We start from the raw sequence: 15,571 nt of genomic DNA, 5'->3' as shown, positions 1-15,571 counted from the left end.
AAGCCTCAGGTCTTACATTTAAATCTTTAATACATTTCAAGTTAATTTTTGTGACATGACGGCCCAACTTAATTCTTTCACATTGTATCTGGTTTTCCCAGCACCATTTACTTGAAGAGCCTATCTTCCCCCTATTGAGTATTTTTAGTTCCCTTGTCAAATATTAGTTCACTGTATATGCGTGGGTTTATTTCTGAGCTCTCAGTTCTATTCTGTTGGTCTATGAGTCTGGATTTATGCCAGTATCATATTGTTTTGATTACTATAGCTTTGTAACAAAGTTTGAAGTCAGGGCAAGTGATGCCTTTAGCTTTGTTCTTCTTTCTCAGGATTGCTTTGGCTATTAAGGGGTCTGTAGGCTCATATGAATTTTAGGATCTCTTTTTCTATTTCTGTGAAAAATGCTATTGGAATTTTCATAGGGATTGCATTTAATCTATAGACGGCTTTGGGTATTATAAAAGTTTTAACAATATTAATTTTTCTGATCTATGAACACAGGATATCTTTCCATTTGTGTCTTCCTTTCATCACTGTCTTATAATCTTCAGTGCACACATCTCTTGCCTTTTTAGTTAAATTTATTCCAAATATTTTTATTGTTTTTGATACAAGTGTCAATAGAATTGTTTTATTTCTTTTTCAGATAGTTTGTTGTTAGTATATAGAAATGCAACTGATTTTCGTATGCTGGTTTTGTATCCTGCAACTTTACTGAATTAACTTGTTCTAACAATTTTCTGGTGGAGTCTTTAGGATTTTTTTTAAGGATAAGATTATGTCATCTGCAGATAATTTTACTTCTTCCTTTCTAATTTGGATGCTTTTTCTTTCTTTCTCTTGCCTGCTTGTGCTGGTTAGAATTAAATTACTATCATGAATAGGAGTGGTAAGTGGGCACCCTTGTCTTGTTCCTGATCTTAAAGGGAAAGCGTTTAGCTTTTCACCACTGAATATGATGTTATCTGTGGATTTGTCATATATGGCCTTCACTATGTTGAAGTACATTTTCTTCTATGCCACATTTGTTTAGAGTTTTTCTCATGAAAGGATGTTGAACTTTGTCATATGCTTTTTCTGCATCTACTAAAATGATTATATGACTTTTACCTTCCACTCTATTAATGTGGCATGTCACATTTATTGATTTAAGCATGTTGAACCATCCTTGTATCCCAGGGATAAATTCCACTTGATCATGATGTGTGATCCTTTCAACATGCTGTTGAGTTTGTTTTGTTAGCATTTTGTTGAGGATTTTTGCATCTATGTTGGTCAGAGATCTTGGCCTATAATTGTCTTTTCTTGTAATGAATTGTCTTTGGTATCATGGCCTCATAAAATGAATTTCAGAATGTTCCTTTCCCTTCCACTTTTTGGAAGAATTTGAGAGGGAATTTGAGAGGGAATTATTCCTTCTTTAAATATTTGATAGAATTCACCAGTGAAACCATGTAAGCCCTGGGCTTTTTCTTTCTTGGTAGGTTTTGCTTACTGATTCAATCTCCTTACTTCTCACTCACTGGCTCAGATTTCTAATTCTTCAAAATTCAGTCTTGGTAGGTTGTAAGTTTCTAGAAACTTACCCTTTTCTTCTAAGTTGTCCAATTTGTTGGCATATAATTGTAAAGAGTAGTCACCTGTGATTCTAGGCATTTCTATGATATCATTTGCAATGACACTTTTATTTATAATTTTGAGTCCTTTTTCTTCTTGATTAGTCTAGCTGAGGCCTGTCAATTTTGTTTATCTCTTCAGAAAACCAACTCTTAATTATATTGATCTTTTCTATTGTTTTTTTTTTCTCCCTAGTCTCTCTTTCAAATATTTCTGGTCTAATCTTTTTTTTTTTTTTTTTTTTTATTTATTTATGATAGTCATACAGAGAGAGAGGCAGAGACACAGGCAGTGGGAGAAGCAGGCTCCATGCACCAGGAGCCTGATGTGGGATTCGATCCCAGGTCTCCAGGATCTCGCCCTGGGCCAAAGGCAGGCGCCAAACCGCTGCGCCACCCAGGGATCCCTGGTCTAATCTTTATTATTTCCTTCCTTCTGGTAATTTTGGGCTAACTTTCTTCTTTTTCTAGTTCCTTGAGGTGTAAAGTTAGGTTGTTTGAGATCTTTCTTTTTTCTTAATTTAGGCATTTATAGCTATTAAACCCACCCCCCCTTTTTAAAGATTTTATTTATTTATTCACAAGAGACAGAGGAAGAGAGAGGCAGAGACATAGGCAGAACGAGAAGCAGGCTCCATGCAGGGAGCCCAATGTGGGACTTGATCCGGGGACTCCAGGATCATGCCCTGGGCCGAAGGCAGGTGCCAAACAGCTGAGCCATCCAGGCATCCCCTAAACTTTCCCTTTAGAACTGCTTTTGCTATATCCGGTAAGTTTTGGTATGTTGTGTTTCCATTTTCATTTGTTTCAAGGTATTTTTCTATTTCCCTTTTTGATTTCTTCTTTGACCCATTGATTGTCTAGGAGAGTGTTGTTTAATTAACCACATATTTATGAATTTTCCAATTTTCCTGTCACTGATTTCTAGTTTCATACCACTGTGGTCAGAAAAGATACCTGATATAATTTCTATCTTTTTGAACTTGTTGATACTTGTTCTGTGGTCTAACCTATGATCTTCCCTGGAAAATGTCCCACGTGGGCTTCTAAAGAATGTGTATTCTGCTCTTGCTGGATGAAATGTTCTATATATGCCTGCTGGGTCCATTTGGTCTACAGTCCTATTCAAATTCGCTATTTCCTTATTGATTTTCTGCCTGGATGATCCATTGTGGAAAAGGGGGTATTGAGCAGCCCGGGTGGCTCAGCAGTTTAGTGCTGCCTTGAGCCTAGGATGTGATCCTGGAGACCTGGGATCGAGTCCGGCATTGGGCTCCCTGCATGGGGTCTGTTTCTCCCTCTGCCTGTTGTCTCTGCCTCTGTCTCTCTCATGAATAAATAAATAAAATCTTAAAAAAGGGGGGGGTATTAAAGTCCCCTACTGTTATCATACTGCTATTTATTTCTCCCTTTAATTCTGTTAGTATTTGCTTTATATATGTAGGTGTTCATTTCTCTTTAACCAGTAACTTATACAATGACTCCTAAAGTCTAATTTCCTTAATTAATAAAAAACTTTTTGATATTTATCACTCAACCAAAGATGGACTATCTTATGCCTGTTGAGACTTGATACAATTTTTTGTAAGAAATATCTTGAGATGAACTATTACCTTGAAGGAAAATTAACAGAACTAATTTAAACTAATTCAACCATTTCTTATTTCATATTGCCCACAGGGGTACTTGGTGACCAATAAGTATAGTTCACATTTTAAATTAAGTTCTGTGGGGCACCTGGGTGGCTCAGTCAGTTAAGCATCTGTCTTTGGCTCAGGTCATGATCCCAGGATCCTGAGACTGAGCCCCGTATCAGGCTCCCTGCTGTATGGGGTGCCTGCTTCTCCCTTTCCCTCTGCCCCTCCCCTTCAGCCCTCAGCTGGTGCTCTCTCACTCTCTCTCGTGCACACTAATAAATTTTTTAAAATAAAAAATAAATTAATTAAATTCTGTGAAGGTTAGCTCTGTAGGATCTTCAAAAGACTTATTCATAACAACCAGGAAAAGATAATAAAACATTTCTTCAGCATTTACTGTGTGCCAGGGAATGGTCTAATTCCTCACATGCATTCACTCATATAAATCCTATGACAATCTTCAAGTGTGTCTAGGATTATCCTGTTTTACAAATGAAGAGACAGACACAAAGCTAGTAAGGGGCAGGGTTGGGATTCAAATTCAGAGGAGGCAAAGTATCATACTTAGGAACCAAATTCTGCCAATAGACATCTTTTATCTATGTAACATCTTAAAAACCAACTATTTCACATGAAATTCCAAATTTCCAAACTCCCTTGAAATACTGGAAGATCTGGCAACACTGGGCCTCTGTCCCCATATGGAAGCAGTAGAACAGCGCCCTTCAGAGACAGATGCTCTTCCTTAGGTCTGTACCCATGGCCTCCTTTCATCTAATGGGTGGCCACCTTACCTGGCCCCAGCAGAATCTGAATATGTGACCCCTGCCTGAGCCAAACATTCCAGAAAGGAGTTAAATACACAGATTACCATCTGTAGCCCAAATATCTTTCTCTCAAAAATAAAGTTGGCTTAACACCCCATCCTGTGTCCCATAGAATGACCCACAGCAGCTACAATTGACGTTCACCTTCAGAGCAGCGGTCCCCGCATACTGCCTGCTGATGGAGTCACCGTTGTTGGCCCACATTATCTGATAGATCCGATTGCACTTCACAGGCAGTGGCTGTTCTGGGGGCATCACACCTAGTTTTTTCAGCTAAAATTAACACATTGGTGGATTAGCTACATATAAATCAGGAAACCATAACATAAGATACACACCATGGAAAGAGGAAGCATGTTCACATACCTTTTCAGACTCTTAAATAAAAGAAATGGTGTTTTCAGACTTTTCCAAAATAAAGCACAACTGAGAGATAGTCTTATCAACTGCTACACATAATTAAGTAGAATGAAATATTTATACTGTTCTGATGTAATTTTTAATTATTACATATTTGGTCTTTGCTTTAAATTTGGCTATGAAGTGAAACTATCAAAAAAGCCTACTGAGACGACAATAATATTAGCAGTAGCAGAGCAACAAGTGCCCAGTAAGTGTGAACTCTGTGCTGAGGCTGGGGTTCAAAGAGCTTTTTTAATACAAATTATCTCATTTACTCCTCATAACCCACTGTAATCAATACTCTTATTATGTCCATTTTAAGGATGAAGAGATAGAAGTTTAGAGATGTTGAGCTTTTTGCATGGGGTCAACACCTAATATGTTGTGGAGCCACGGTTTACACTCAAAATCTGGCTGCTTGAGTACAATGTTAGAAGGAACAGACTCATGGTCTCAAAAAACAGTCACTACGTTCTATCCAAAACACCCAAAAACTGGGCTAAGAATTTCCACCTTGAAAATTCATTACTCTTGGGGATGCCTGGGTGGCTCAGCAATTGAGTGTCTACCTTTGGCTCAGGGCATGATCCCAGGTCTGGGGACTGGGTCCCACAGTGGGCTCCCTGCAGGGAGCCTACTTCTCCCTCTGCCTATGTCTCTGCCTCTCTCTCTCTCTCTGTGTGTGTCTCTCATGAATAAATAAACTTTTAAAAATCTTAAAAAAAAAAAAATTCATTACTCAGGTGATAGGGGGTGAAAGATCTAAAAGGGGACACTGAGTAACAGATATTAGGACTACAGGAAGCAGCTGCCACCAACTGGGGGGTAGAGAGTAAAGGCTGGTTTCTTAGGTGCCAAAGGAGGCAACAGTGACAGAGAAGGCGCTACGAGGGCTATGACACATGTGACAAAGCTTGCCCCTTCCTCCTCCTCCAGCTTCACTGTCTTCCTTTGGCACCTGGTACTAGCAGAGCCTTAAAAAAGGCAGCTGGCTGAGCAGAAAGTGCTGGAGACCTTCAGGCCGCAATACATAAGGCAGGATTTGGAACTGAGAGAAAAAAGGTGTGTGACCACACAATGCCACCCAATCAACACTGAAATGTTGGGCCTCACATTTTTGAAATGAGTTCTTAAGAAAATGCCACTTAATTCAACTTATTTCTAGTGAAGGTTGTACTTTCCAGGTTTCAATGTCACGAGAATGCCTATATGCTGTAAATGTTCTACAGAAGAAAGATTTTAGTTTTTTGTTCACATGTGGAAAAAAATTAGAAATGAATAGTTACAATCTAATAGACCCCCAATTACCTGCTGTTCCATGACCACTCGGGCGATGGCGGCTTGAACCACATTGGTGCGATCCAGGCAGTCCATGCAATTGACTCGAAAAATTCCTTCTTGCTTACATATTACCCCAGCTTGATCAACCCTTTTTAAAAATAGTATGGGATTATTTTACAATATAAAATACCTTAATAAGGTTTTCAAAAACCACAATTCTTTAGAGTATAGCAATAACAACAGCAGCACTGGCTATTCATTTGTTTGGAATGTTATGTGACAGGCATCACTGAGTACTTTGTAGATACTGTTACTCATTTACACAGTAACTTCATAAGACAGACATTATTATATCTGTTTTGAAGAAAAATAAAACTGAGGTGCAGAATGACTTGTCCCAAGTCTCACAACTACTAGGTAGAGCTGACACAACCCCAAATTATGCTCGTCTACGTTAAAGCCAGAAGGGGCTTTAAACCACCATCCTGTCCCTCCCTTTTGACTCTGAGGAGAAACACACCTAAATGCATCTAGCTTGAACAGACAAAGTCACTTTACCACTTGGTGAGGAGTCCTGCAGCATGCCTTGTGCATCTAATTTCTCTGGCCACCTGTCGCCTTAAAGTCTAATAGAATGTTCTCTCCTATGCTTTAAGCCAATTTCTTATTCCTACATATCCCTCCTGCAGTCTGAGAATCATCTTCCTTCTCTGATAATTCTGAAATGCCTGCAAACTGAGACCAAGTACCCCAATGCCATGTTAGGAATGCTAAGAAAGAAGAGAAAGAGGAAATTTAGACCATGGAGCATTAGAGGGAATTAAAGAACAGCCATAGTGCATGCCATTCCATCTTGCCTGACCACCTGACACCTTTTCCCTGTTTAAAGCTAACACTGCCTAATGACACACACTCTCTTGTAAAGAACAAGAACTGGGGAGCAAAACAAGAAAAATAAAAATGCTTTTCCAGCTTGCTATTATTTTAATGCTTAGTAGTGCCAAATACATATGATTTCACAGACCAAGAGTTTGTCAAATCGACTTCTTATGAAATACCTACCAACACCACTTCATGTCAAGAATAATGTCATAAATGGCGTCTGTTAGTGTTTGAACATTCTCAAACTTCATTCCTCGGCTAAAATACATGCCAAAAGAAAAAAAAAATTTTAGGAACTGGGCCTTTTTTTTCTTTCTTTCTTTCTTTTTTAGCTTAAGATACAATATTTAAAGTAGCTTGGAAAATTTTTTAAATTAAAAATTAAAAAATTTATTGCTTTTAGTACTACTATAAATTACATAGGCAACTATATACATGCTTACAATTAATCTGCATTGTGAAGGAAAATATATTTAAGAATACACTGAAACATATTGCAGGAATCAGAAGCTTCTTTCCCCACCAAATCTTCAATACATCTGGGTAAGCGAACCTACATTAGAGCAAGTATTATGACAAAAGAACCTGGCTTTCAGAATACACATAGGTTAAAGTTACCATCAAAATGATTCACCAGTTGTTTTTCCAGAGCAAACTCTAGTAAAGTCTATCCATAGGGAAAGAAGTACTATTAATATAGCATAAAGATGAGACAACAATGATTTTTAAATAAGGAGACTCAATTACTTTTGCCAGGCTTGGACCCAAGCAGAAAGGAAATCCTCCAGAAGTTCTTTGAGTGATAGAAGGAAAAATGGAACTCCATCTACACGTTCTTTTGCGAAAGAAAGTCTAAATATTTCAGGAACAACTAAATTTTTAGCCAAAATAAAGCTCATATGAAAATTAAAACTAAGTAACAACAAGAAGTTTTTCTGCCCAAAGGAAGAGGAGAAGCTAAAGTCGCTGTGGCAGCACATACCACAAACAATGGAACTGATTAAAACTCCCACCAGGAAGCCCTCTTACCAGTGCTCATGGAAGTCAAATGAGACATAAGTGAGGTGTGAGCTGTTGAAGAGTAACACTTGCTTCAGGTAAGCATCGCCAATAATTTTCTCCCTGCCTGTCTGGTCCACCAAGTTAATAATAACCTGTGAGAGTAAGGAAAAACAAGTTCAGTTTAATCAGGTGTTAAAAACTCAATATGGTCTTTAATCAATTTATTTGGAATTATGTTTTAGAAATATTTTATAGTCATAATTAGAAATTTATCCACTCAAGCATCCATTTTTTTCCCATAAAATTAGATTTTCACTTGTTACATTTAGGTGTATGAGAATCACGTCAACAGCATTAATAACTTTTTTATGCATTATGTATTTGCAATAACCCATTAGAATACATGATAAAAGCAGGTCCTTTGTCATAGCATGTATTTAAATTATTTAGAATAATTTTTAAAGACATATATAAGACCTACCTATGGACACTATAAAACTTTGCTGAAATACATAAAAGAAAATCTGAGTAAATGGAAAGATACATTATGGTTCCAGATAGCCAGATATTGTAAAGATGCCAAGTCTCCCCAGATGAATCTAAATATTCAACAATCCCAATTAAAATTTGATCAGGATCTTTCTATGGAGCTGACAAGTTATTTCTAAAGTTCATCTGGAAGGATAAAGTTCTGAAAACTAATGTGGAAAAAGTTCTGAAAACTAATAATAAAAGAGGACCTACTGAAGAGTAAAACATACTCTAAGTCTATAGCAATTAAGATGGTAGTACTTATGTAGAAACAGATGAAGGACCTATAAAAGAGGACAGCTTAGAGACAGACCTATGTACACCGAGGAATCTAAAACAGGATAACAATATCATTCTGGGAGAAATACAAAATATTCTATAAATAGTACTGGAATAATCGTCTGCCCATATTGTGGGGGGAAAACTTAGACTAGCTCCCTAGTTAACATGTAAGTTATAGATGCATTAATGACCTAAAATATTTTTAAGTTATAAAAAAGCTAGAAGAATATTTGGGGCGATCTTTCCATAACTGTAGGACAGGACAGGACTTTCTAAGCATAGATAAAAACCAGAGGCATAAAGAAAAAGATGGACAAATGTGACAACATAAAAATCTGGAACCTCTATACCTGATGACAATACAAGTAAGCAAAGGTAAAACAACAAAACAAAAAGAAATAAAGAACTATAACATAAAACCAATTAATATGTAAGAATGCTATAAATTCAGTAAGAAAAAAAGAATAAACGATACAGAGGAAATTCACAGGAGAAAACACAGAGAGTCAATAAACATGAAGTTACAATTTTGTTAATAATCAGACAGAGAGACAAACCAAGAAACAGACCTCTGACTATAGAGAACAACAAACTGATGGTTACTGGAGGGGACATGGGGGGACAGGAGAAATAGGTGATGGGAATTATGATGTGCACTTTTTCGATGAATACCAAGTATTGTATGGAAGTGTTGTATAGAAGTGTTGAATCACTATCTTATACACCTGAAACTAACTGGAATTTATTTTTTTAAGATTTTATTTATTTATTCGCGAGACACACTGAGAGGCAGAGACATGGGCAGAGGGAGAAGCAGGCTCCCCAGAGGGAGCCCAATACGGCACTTCATCCCAGGACTCCGGGATCCTGACCTGAGCCAAAGGCAGACGCTCACCACTGAGCTGCCCAGGCATCCCAACTAACTGGTATTTAAACAAAAACTTTTTTTAAACCCCAAGGAAATACAAATTTATAACAGAAAACTAGTTTTCATCTATGTAGAAGCAAAAATTAAATCCTGAATAGAGTCAGCATTGGTGAATATATGGGGAAATGAGCACTGGCTCCAGATGCTGACAGAATAAACTCTTGTGATCTCTTTGGGAACATCAGAATGGTAGGTATCACGTTTAAATGCATACTGTTTGATCTAGCCATCCTACTTCTAGAAATATATTCTATAAAGCACATGAGTGTCCCATAATATATGAACATTGTTTTCTGGAAAATTTTTACATAAGCAAAACTATAGCCTAAGGATCCACCAATAGAGAAATAGAGAAAAAGCAGCCATGAAATATTAAGTGAAAAGTTACAGAATAGTATATATGGTACAGCCCCCTTTTGGCTTGATTTTATGTGTGTAAATATGCATGTGTCAAGATGGTTTTTGCTGCAACTGACAAATCACTGACTCAGATCTTAGAACAAGAAGTCTGGAGGTTGCATGTTTCCAGAATTGCTTAATTCAGTGGTACCAGTACCAAATCTTTCCATCTTTTCTGCCGTCCTCGGCATACTGGCCAGTTCTCAGGCTAAGTTCACTCACAGTTTCAACACAGCCGCGGCAGTACGGCAAATCCAGACACAACTACCACGGAGGGACCGCTGGTTCCCGTATCTCTTTTTTATTAGAGCAGGAAATCAATCCCCGAAGCTTCCCGGCAGACTTCCCTCATGTCGTACCTCACTGGTCAAACTGCCAATGAATACACACAGGCCAGTGCCTAAACCAATCACTGGCAACAGGAACAGTGGTGCCATCCTGACTGAGGCAGACTGACCTGCAGGTCCACCTGTATGAGAACAGTGACCCAGAGGATGCGGGTAGATAAGGGAACATTTCTAGGGTACTGTTAGAAAGGAAGAGGGGTCTGCTCAGTACACACACTGATAAAACTGATGTGTACAAACAGGTTTTGAAAGTCAACACAGAGTAGGGATGAGGGTGATGAGGAGGTTATTTCTTCTAATTCCTTCATACATCTCTGTATTGTTACAATTCTCACAATGATTACAGGTTAACATTTTTAAGAAGTTTTAATTTATTTTTTAGTAATCTCTATACCCAACATGGGGCTCAAACCCATGATCCCGTGATCAACAATCACAGGCTCCTCCAGCTGAGCCCTCCAGGTGCCCCTATGTATTAACATCTAAACAGTGGTTTATTTTCTGTAATGCTAGTTATTAATTACACATGTTGCTGATACATGAACTTAACTCACATTGTAAAAAGTTCAAATGTAGATAAAGGTCAAATCCTTCCTCACTGCAACCCAGACCCACAGCCTTCCCTGGAGTTACACTGGTAAGCAGTGGTAGGTTCTCTTTTAGCCCATATAAAAGTATGCTTATATAAACGTGCACTCCATAGATGTGTGAGAACATATATATATGGGAAAGAATTACATGTATATAAATAATACGCTTTTGTTTGGTGGGTTTTAAATGGCAACACACCATATGCTGTTACACAGTCTATTCTCATTCTACTATGTGATTTTAAGGTCTTTCCATTCTAGTACACACAGATCTACCTCATTTCTAAGCAACTGTATTCAACATTTTAAATGTGCCATACTTTATTCTGTTGACCTCCTGAAGAACAGGTTACTTTGATGCTGCAATAAATGGTCTTGTACATGCCTCCTGGATTGAACACGTGTTTCTCTCAGGTAGATTTTTAGAAATTTTTGTATTAGAGTTCCTGTTGTTCCACATCCTTATTAACAAAACTTGGCATATACTATCTTTTCATTGTAGTCATTGTGGTGTGTAAGTTGTTTTAGTTTGCATTTCCCCAATGGCTGATGAAGTGGAACACCCTTCATATGCTTTATTGGCATGTTAAATATACTTTTTCATGAACATCTGCTGAAATCTTTTGTCCAGTTTTCTTTTAGGACATACATCTTTTTTCTTTTTAAGGGTTTTATAAGAGGTTTTTTTTTGTTGTTTGTTTGTTTTGTTTTGTTTTGTTTTTTAACAACTCTAGATAGGAGTCTTTTGTCCAAGTTATGTATTTAAAAATCTGAAATATCTGGGCAGCTTGGGTGGCTCAGCGGTTTGGCACTGCCTTCAGCCCAGGGTGTAATCCTGGAGACCTGGGATTGAGTCCCACGTCGGGCTCCATGCATGGGGCCTGCTTCTCCCTCTGCCTGTGTCTCTGCCTTTCTCTCAAGAATAAATAAAATCTTTAAAAAAAAAATCTGAAATATCTTCTCCTACTTTGTGAATTGCTATTGTTCTCTTAGCAGTGACTTTAAATAACAGAAGTTCCTTATTTTTTTAAAAAGATTTATTTTATTTGAGAGAGAGTAGTATGAGGGAAGAGAGAAGCAGTAATCTCTATACCTAATGTAGAGCTTGAACTGACGACCCCAAGATCAAGAGTCACATGCTCTCTGGACTGAGTTAGCCAAGCACCTCCAGAAGTTCTTTATTTTAATAAAGTCTAATTTATTAATTTTTTCATCATAGTTGGTGATTTTAGTCCTAAGTTTAACACAGTTTCAATAAATAAATGATAAAACTTTAATAAAAGTTAAAAATTTAGTAAAGTTAAATGTATTGATATTTTCTCATCAAGTTAGCACTTTTTAAATAATGATTAAGACCTGAGGTCAAAAAGATGTTCTAGGGACACCAAAGTGAGGCTGAGCTAAGGTCCTGAGTCTTAAAAAAAAAAAAAAAAAAAGACCTTCCATATTTTCCTTTAGAAGGTTTATGCTTTAATTTTCTTTTTTTTAAAGATTTTTTTTATTTATTCATGAAAGACACTCAGAGAGGCAGAAACATAGGCAGAGGGAGGAGCAGGCTCCACTCGGGGAACCTGATGTGGGACTCGATCCCGGGACTCTGGGATCATGCCCAGAGCCAAAGGCAGACACTCAACCGCTGAGCCACCCAGGGGTCCCCTATGGTTTAACTTTTCACATTCAGGTCCATATCTACCAGAAAGTGATTTCTGTATATAATACATAGGATAGATATCAAAAAGCAAAACTATTTGGACTAACAATATAAGCATATTTTATTTTGATTGATAATACCATTTGAAACAGCTGTACCAACACATTTCCATTAGTAATGTGTGAGTTTTCATTTCCTCAATTACCTGCCTTTCTTGCTTATCAAACATTATTTTTTTCATCTGAGGGTTTGCTTTTTATTTTCCTGCTCAGCTTTCTTTGGGACTGCACAAAATTTATATATTAATTTTGGAAGAACTGACACCTATTCAGTATTAGTCCCTTGTTCCAGGAACATGGTATTTTCTTTCCATTTATTCAGTTTTTCTTTTGTGTTCTTTAGTCATTCTTCCTCCCACCTCCCGCCTCCATACACATGCTACCTTTTTTGTATGTTTATTGGGTTTTAGGTAATTTCTTCTTTCTTTTTTGTTGAAGACTGTCAGAAAACTGCATCCTATAGCATTACACATTCAGACTGCTCATTGCTAATGGATAAGACTTACTGATTATTCTATATGAATCTTGTATCTGAAACCTGGTCATCTTATTGAACTTGGAATTTTCTTAACAGTTTTCACTTGATTTTAGTCTACATGATCATATTCCTACACATGAAAGATGGGTAGAGAAAAAAGGATACTGAGAGATACACTGATATCTTCAGGAGGTGCAACTATGTTGTACAAAGAGATGGCTTTCATTTCTTACTCTAGATACTCTTGGCCTGTAATAATGAACCAGCAGTAGACTAATCTCTTATCTAAAAATATTCTAAAGTACAATGATAATTCTTCCTAAAAAATATTGAAAATACCATTAGCTTATGTGGTCAACTTCATGACAAGATGCCATTTTGCTTAATTACAAATAGTACATTATTATTTTCATGAAATTTAAAGAAACAGATACATATCCATGGCTGAGTATGAAGGAACATTTTATTACTACAGATCAAAGCCCACCTGTTTTTTGTAAATTTTCAGTTGTTCTTCGAAATGGGCACAGAAATAGGCAACAGTGTCCTTTTCACCTACAAAGAAGTGATAAAAAATCTATTTTTCCTTCCAATGTTTGAGACAGCAATTAGTGTCTATTCCATCTTTACTTTTATTTTTCAATAATTTATTGACAACCAAATGTAACTAAGATGGTCTAAAACCAGTATTTTATAATAAAATGCTAAGACAAAGATCTTAGATTCCTTTCTTCTCAACTGGAACTGAACTACATTGGAAGTGCACACTGTGAGACTAGGACCTTTATTGTCCATGCATCCGGCCTATTGTTAGAAACAGGATTCCATGTAGTTTATAAGAGACTAAAAACCTTTCTACAAATATGAGTATTAAAAACTGAAGGTTTACTTGACTCTCATAAATATATATTGAGTTTGGGGAGAAAAATATTCTGTAAACAATTTTAAAAATCAACCTCACTGAGTAATCTGGTTAGATTGACATTCCTTAGCTATTCCAGTGCTACAGTTAAAATACTGGAAGAAATTAAATCCTCAATATTTGAAACAACAAACCCCTCACAGTGAGACATCTGAGTAAAGACATATCTATTTTTTGTAGATGCCATCTTCAGATATTTTCTGCTTCTATTAATATTGGCTATATTTATTTACCCTTTTCTGAAAGTAAGCATTTAAGAAAGTACTCCCCAAGGAAACAACAGTTTAAAATCTGTGAAATAAGCTATGTTTTACCCTATTGTTAGGGAATTTTTTTATTGTTAAATAACTTACTCAGATGGTCAATAATCGTTATTACTTTTGCAAATACTATTTCACTATTAAATTTCACTATGGGTTATTGTTTTAAATGAAGTATCTAATCCAGCAAATCCAAACCCATAAAGTACCTAATGTTTAAAAAAAAAAATTCTCTCTGAAATCATCATTTGCAAACCAAGTAACTGACAGGCTTACTTTTGTCCAGCCGGGGTCGTGGATTGTATCGATACCCAACCTGGCTCCAAAAGACAGGCACAGAGCCTCGTGTTTGAATAAATGACAAAGTATGATTATGAACATGAATTAACTGCTCAGTTTCCACATAATTTGCAACATTCCCATTTTTATCCACTCCTCTCCGTTTATAACGCATTCCTAAAAAGACAGTTAAAACAGAAAACAGCAACATAAAAAAAAATTATTGAGTCTGATTAGATACCCTTCTTAACCAACTAGGCCTTTCAGCAGAGCTCCAAGGATCTAACGTGAAACTGCCAGACAGAGCAGCAACAACTTCCCCAAAACTCATAACTATATGCATCATTGTTTTTTAAAAGTTGAACTGAAGATACTTTCTGTGAACTGAAAGGGAAGGGTTTTCCCAAGGGTTCTAGCACTCAGAAAGGATTTATTACCGTGATACACGCTGTCAGTGGGAACAATGGTATTTAGAAGCATATCCCAAGTGACTCTCTTCTCTTCTCCATATATATACCTCCTTTTCTTTCTGCTTTTGTTAACTCTCCCCCATTCACCTCCCTCGAGAAATTGGTCCCCAATTACATCACACTATTTAGAGTCACTGAGCACTTTAAAGCCAATTATGTTTCCAAATCCATTATTGTCATTAGCATTTCAACACATCTGCAGCTTTACCATTTTCCTCTGAATTTAACTTGTACACGATTCCAGCCCTCTACTCACCTGCTCTGTGCCTACTTCGGCGTGAAATGAGAGCCACTAGAAACCGTGGGTGAACGTCATCTACACAGGTGGACTCCTGAGGGGGGGTCTCTGGGCTGCTTTTCTCGTCATCAGATGATTCATTATAATTAACCACAAGTTCTTCAATCTGCACAAAACCTTGGATAATGGGGAGAATCCAAAAGTCCACCTCTGGTGTCTGAAAACAATACGAGCATCATGTTGTCTCTCTTCCGTACAGCACTGCTACTTGTTTAAACTCAAACGGAAGCCAGCACATATTTGTGAGTCTATTAGAAGCAGAAACCTATTTTTTAACCATCTTTCCTGCTTATTGGAGAATGGCAGAAAGGAGGGAGGGAGGACGACAAAGGGGAGAGCCTTTCCTTTTCTCTATAGTCATCATTCAGAAAGAGCTGCCTGAAGGGCACCTGACTGACTCAGGACTCTTGATCTTGAGGTCGTGAGCCTC

At 37.2% G+C, this 15,571-nt stretch overlaps 1 protein-coding gene across 2 annotated transcripts in view; it reads right to left on the bottom strand.

The window, feature by feature from the left end:
• The window catches only part of INPP5F (inositol polyphosphate-5-phosphatase F), an 86,346-nt gene that overhangs the window by 19,353 nt on the left and 51,422 nt on the right, over nt 1-15,571 (bottom strand). For both annotated transcript variants that reach the window (XM_072740231.1, XM_072740232.1), the window contains exons 7-13: nt 15,100-15,298; nt 14,371-14,550; nt 13,400-13,467; nt 7,675-7,799; nt 6,826-6,903; nt 5,791-5,911; nt 4,225-4,353 (exon numbers count right to left, since the gene is read on the bottom strand). In XM_072740231.1, the coding sequence (XP_072596332.1) occupies nt 4,225-4,353; nt 5,791-5,911; nt 6,826-6,903; nt 7,675-7,799; nt 13,400-13,467; nt 14,371-14,550; nt 15,100-15,298 (900 nt within the window). The remainder of the gene's footprint in view (nt 1-4,224; nt 4,354-5,790; nt 5,912-6,825; nt 6,904-7,674; nt 7,800-13,399; nt 13,468-14,370; nt 14,551-15,099; nt 15,299-15,571) is intronic.

This window comes from Vulpes vulpes, chromosome 15 (genome assembly GCF_048418805.1).
Source record: "Vulpes vulpes isolate BD-2025 chromosome 15, VulVul3, whole genome shotgun sequence".
NCBI lineage: Eukaryota > Metazoa > Chordata > Mammalia > Carnivora > Canidae > Vulpes > Vulpes vulpes.
This window is presented reverse-complemented; position numbering and strand designations above follow the sequence as displayed.